The following is a 6,000-nucleotide window of genomic DNA, read 5'->3' on the forward strand; positions in this document are numbered from 1 at the left end:
AATGTTGTAGAAGGATATGTGGGTTTAACCTAACAAGGATCTAATTGACCTATAGGTCCCATCCAAAACCATAATAGAGGAAATAATGGACATCAAGCATCCATCTAAACATAATAGGATAGACATAGAGGGATCAAAAATGTATTTAAATTCAAAAAGGATATAAGGAGGAGGTCAAAAGTTGTTAAATGATTAGAATTAACTTAAGCAATTTTACCTGTTAAAAGTTGCATATGAATATATGGGTATATTCTGTCTAAAGGTCTAATTGGCCTATAACCTCCAAAACAATTGGAGAGTATAGTGGGCATCAAATATCCATCTAGGCGTAACAAAATAAACATAAGGAAATCAAGAATTAATTTAATTTCAAAAAGGGGTATAAGGAAGAGGTCATAAATTATTAAAGGCTTAAGGTTAACTTCAGCAGTTTTACTTCTTATATATTGTAATTCAAGTAGCAAGGACAGTTTGGGGAAAAAAAGATTTTAATTGAAGATCAATTTCAAATTTCGCCACTAGGTGTCAGAAAAGAACACAAGTCCTTTTCTGAAACCTCATATCCTCCGTAAAATTAAATTATTTTTTTGTTTTTTATGTGTATTCTATTATGCCTAGATGGATATTTGATGCTCATTATATCCTCCACAACTGTTTTGGACGTGTAGGCCAATTAAGGTCTTTGATAGGTTATTTCCTTTTAGGTCTGCGAGAATTCACATCCAGTGAGCCATTGAGTCCCATATATATAAATATATATTTGATTGATACACTGTTTGCATTGGATACATTAAAGTTGTTTGGTAATTGTATAATTTTTTATATACTTTTAGACTGCGTCGGCAGTCTCTTCAAAAATCTCCCCTGAAAAAGCCCATGAGGGCGAAACATGTAGGGAGTAACTACAATTATATAATCAAGTTCGAATTTCGGTTCCACACTTGAAATTGTTTTTATGTTTCTGTATTTCTTTCTTTGTTTTAAAAATATGAAATAAAATTATATATCTTTTTATATGTTTGGTATTCATGTTCATGCTCCCTGGAAGTCCCATCCTTTCTATTGAATATCCTTAATTCTAAGGGATGTGGTGCAATAAGCATATCTGGTCGCTCGCTCGCCCCTTTATTGTTATTACATATTTCATTGCTCCCTCATGTGTCCCTCATTCCCATCTTACAAAGTGTAACTATTACTGCGTTTTAAAGCTTAGCAGAGTAACAGAGACTTAAAACCCAACTTTAGGTTTTCTGTCACTTTAAAAAATATTATTGGTCCAGCTTGGTTGGAATGCAGGCTTACAGAATGTTTTGCTCATTGTTAGTCTGCCCATTCATTTGATTGTGCAGACCAATGTATTAAAATTCATGCTCCATGCTGCAAAGCAAGTGCATTGACAAGGCGCTATTACGAATGAATGGCATCAGACTAATGCATGTAAAGTGCATTGCAGTGCATTGTGTTTCTGCAGCACAATAGTGCGAAAGGGTTCTGAAGGATTTGATAGCCTTTTGGTGAAATGCAGGGTTCAGCAATTATAACAGGTGATAACAGGGGCGGACTGACAACTCATGGGGCCCCCCAGGTAATAGGGGATCATGGGGCCCCTGTGTCCTTGCCCAAACTCAAAAAAGCCTATGAAAAATGTACCAGGGGCATCTCATGGGGCCCCCTACTGACCCCGGGCCCTTGGGCAGCGCACCCCTGGGTGATAATTATCAACAGGATAATATGTAGTTTAATACACTCATTAATAGAACACTCAAACCAGTCCTTTAGATGTAGTAATTTCTATTTTTTCCCCTGGTAAGGCTGCATGGAACAGTTCCTTCTAGTCTTAGGGTCACAGCACTCACTGAGTACATTATATCTATGGAGAAGCAGTGTTGACACCCTGGCATAGTGTGTTGGGACTACAGAACACCTCCTCTCCAAAACATAGGGGAGGTGTCCTGTAGTTCATAGAGATAGTTAGGAACAATGTAACTTAAAGCAGTATTAAACCTAAAACCTTAGTGTGTTATAGTACAGCTTAGCATTCCTTCGATGTGTCGGCTGCATCAGTTCTCTTTTCTTTGGCTTTTTCCCCTCTGCTTTCACCTGGTCAGTAACACACCTCCTATGTTAGTGAGACACAATTCTGGAGGAATGAGCACAGGAGGCACAACAGACAGCAGCATTGTCAGTCTGGGAGAGGGGAGTGTTAAATACACCAGCAGATTTAAATACAATACCAAATAGAAGCCAAATTCCAGCTTACACTTTATAATCAGTTACAGAAACATTTTTATTTCCTTTTGGGATACATGTTTTGCAAGAAAAAATAAAAGTTGATTATTTTATTCAGCCCCGCCAGTGTTAAATGGTTTTTCTGATCCATGTAAAGGGATACATTCTGCTGGAGAGCTTGAGCTTCTGAAAACCAACAGACTTACTGTCTGGATCACCAGATGAAAATAGAAAGAAACTAATACAGCCATCCCACCTAAGGATTGGCAAGCTGCAATGTAATACAATTTTTGCTTTTGGGTTTAATACCACTGTAAAGCAGTACAGCAGAGGAGGACAGCACAGGGAATTTAACAGAACAAAAGGAACCAAAATGTGAGAAGTTCATTGTTGGGGTTTACATACATTTACAAGTATAATAGACAAACAAATTAAACTGAGTTAATATGTTTTTTTAATAGTTGAATCACGGATGACAGAGCCAGGAAGATCAAACACAATAAAACAACAAATTACAATATTTTGGTAAACAGAAACAATTGAGTAATGTCCGTGATAGTACTGCTTGGACCTTGAAGAAGGGGACACTCCCCAAAAGCTTGTCCTCAAAATTGTATGTTAGTGCAAATAAAAAAAGTATCACGGACAGTACTCAATTGTTTCTGTCGCAAATGCACTAATACAGCTCCAATCACCTCAAGCAATATTTTAGTAGAAACACAATACATTCAACACAATGCAACGTCAAACGTTCTCTGCTTAAGTGAACATATGCTGGTCGTCGAAAAATGACATCAAATGGTGATGCCATATTGAGCGTCCATCATCTGTCAGAAAGGAAAAACATAATTTATAAATTAATCGTAAAAAAGAGGGGAAAAAAACAAAATGTAAATCAGTTATAAAAAAATAATTAAAGGAGTAATAAAGGCTGTTAGTTTTTTTTTCTTAAAATAAAAAACATGTTTGATTAATGCCTAGTATACACGATCAAAAAATTGGATAAAAAAAACACTTTCGGAGCGATCGTCTGATAATCTGATCCCCTGGACATACTTGTTTAGAATCTTAGGCAAATGGGGTTTTGCACCTGCTTTTTTGTGGGGTACTTCAGGTCTTAAAATTTGTCTGCAAGCTCAGGTACAGCTACAAGGCCATTGTTCTCGACCGATTTCTATTGTTCGGGGTACGAGACAGGGGTGTCCCCCTCCCCTTTGATTTTTGCCATCGCAATAGAGACCCTGGCTGTGGCTGTCCGGACCGATGCTGACATAAAGGGGCTGCATTATGGGTCGCAGGAGCATAGGTGTGCCTTGTTCACAGACAACCTTCTCCTCTTTGTAACCTCCCCGTTCCCCCGCATGGAATGTTTTAGGCTTTTCCAGATTTCCCACTTTTTATGATCCTTTTGGTCAGAGGGGCAGGAACAATATAGGATCACTCGGTATGGGAAATGGTGTAAGCAGGATGGTCAGCGGAGGGTATATCGCTCATTTATTCGTTGCTTCTAAGATCGGGGATGGATACACTACTAATTAATTAATATTGAGCAATATAAAATGACACACAGAACAAATACCTCTATTACACGTGTTCTCGCAGGCTTCCACAGTAAGAAAATTATTTTCATTTCCTTGACAACCACCATAGATGAACGGCTCGCATGTGCCCTTAAACCTATTATAGTAATAGCGCTGTAAAGCCCGATGACATGGACCAACTTCTGGAGACAAAGCACAGACTTCACCACCTGGCCCCACTTCTGAAAATGAAATATCAATGGAAAATGAGATAATGAGTGATAAACATGATTGTAGAAACCTTACAGAAAAAAAAGGTCATCAGCAATGGATACACCACTAATAAATCAATATTGAGCCACATAAAATGATGCATTGCACAAATACCTGTTTGGCACTTCTTCTCGCAGGCTTTCTTAGTTTTAAAATTATTTGCATTTCCTAAACAACCACCATAGGTGAAGATCTGGCAAGTGCCGGTCTCCTTATTATAGTAAAAGTGCTGAAAATTCGCAAAACATGGCCCAGTTTCTGGAGGCCAGTAACAGACACTCTCTGGAAAAAAAAAAATTACTTCTGAATATGAAATAGCAATGGAAAATGAGATAATGGGTGATAAACATGGCTGTTGAAACCTTGCAGAAAAAAAAGATCATCAGGGATGGATAAACTACTAATGAATCATTATTGAGAAATATAAAATGACACACAGAACAAATACCTCTATTACACGTGTTCTTGCAGGCTTCCTTAGTAAGAAAATTATTTTTATTTCCTTGACAACCACCATAGGTGAATATCTCGCATGTGCCCGTAAACCTATTATAGTAATAGCGCTTGAAAGCCCCATGACATGGACCAACTTCTGGATGCAAAGCACAGACTTCACCACCTGGCCCCACTTCTGAAAATGAAATATCAATGGAAAATGAAATAATGGGTGATAAACATGATTGTAGAAACCTTACAGAAAAAAAGGTTATCAGCGATGGATACACCACTAATGAATCAATATTGAGCCACATAAAATGATGCATTGAACAAATACCTGTTTGGCACTTCTTCTCGCAGGCTTCCTTAGTTTCAAAATTGTTTGCATTTCCGTAACAACCACCATAGGTGAAGGTCTGGCAAGTGCCGGTCCGCTTATCATAGTAAAAGCGCTCCATGGCCGCCTTACATGGACCAACTTCTGGAGGCCAGTAACACACATTACCTGAAAAAAAAATACTTCTGATTATAAAATAGCAATGGAACATTAGATAACAGGTACTAAACATGACTGTTGAAACCTTACAGAAAAAAAAGGTAATCCAGGATGGATACACCACTAAAGAATCAATACTGAGCAACATAAAATGATGCACAGAATAAATACCTCTATTACACGTGTACTCGCAGCCTTCTATAGTAAGAAAATTGTTTGCATTTCCTCCACAACCACCATAGATGAATTTCTCGCAAGTGCCCGTATCCTTATTATAGTAATAGCGCGGCATATAAGCAAAACATGGACCGTCTTTTTTAGGCAAGGCACAGATTGTACCAGGCATCACAACTAAATATGAAATAGAAATGGAAAAATAAATAATGGGTGATAAAAAAGACTGATAAAAGCTACAGAAAAAAGGTTCATCAGGGTTAGATATACCGTTAGAGAAGGCCGGAGCTCATACCTCCCAACCCCCTGATATCCATCAGTCTGTCCTGTAATATCAATCACATTTTATAAGCAAACTATTATTCATTACTGATAGCGATATCTTGTTCCAGGTCAGGTATTCAAAGAAAGGCCAGCATGTCTCTCTGAGCTTACAGTAGACAGAAACTGACCTGCCTAACTGAGCTTAGTCAGCAGCTCTAAATCAACAGAGTTTCCAGAGAGAAAACAACAAATATGGTCCACAGGATTGGGAACCGACCCTAGTCTGAGGACTCCCAGTGAAACCAACCCCACTACAGTTTTTGTAGAGGAAGAGATCCAGATCGAATACCAAAAGTGACCATGAAGCCAAAAACCTCCCATCAAACACTTTTCTAGACAATTTACACACACACACTTATGCACAGTACTATACCAGACTGACCTCGAGCTGTAGAGAATGAGAGGAACTGAACCACCAACAGACTGGTGGCAATCACAGCAAGGGAACACATAGTTGTCATGTTGAAGCCTTGCCTAACAAAGGCAATGAGGAGCTGGTGTTTCCCTGTGGACTGCACATGATTCCAGATTGATATTTATAGAGGG

At 38.4% G+C, this 6,000-nt stretch overlaps 1 protein-coding gene across 1 annotated transcript in view; it reads right to left on the minus strand.

Annotated features, from left to right (window-relative positions):
* LOC149454734 (papilin-like) overlaps positions 1–4,918 on the minus strand; it is a 140,278-nt gene extending 135,360 nt beyond the window's left edge. The window contains exons 1-4 of the mRNA XM_089687123.1: positions 4,798–4,918; positions 4,471–4,653; positions 4,137–4,304; positions 3,809–3,979 (exon numbers count right to left, since the gene is read on the minus strand). Of these exons, the coding sequence (XP_089543249.1) occupies positions 3,809–3,979; positions 4,137–4,304; positions 4,471–4,653; positions 4,798–4,918 (643 nt within the window). The remainder of the gene's footprint in view (positions 1–3,808; positions 3,980–4,136; positions 4,305–4,470; positions 4,654–4,797) is intronic.
* Positions 4,919–6,000: the final 1,082 nt, after the last annotated feature.

Source organism: Staurois parvus, unplaced genomic scaffold (assembly GCF_062004578.1).
Source record: "Staurois parvus isolate SC_StPar_1 unplaced genomic scaffold, SC_StPar_1.0 ptg000418l, whole genome shotgun sequence".
Lineage (NCBI taxonomy): Eukaryota > Metazoa > Chordata > Amphibia > Anura > Ranidae > Staurois > Staurois parvus.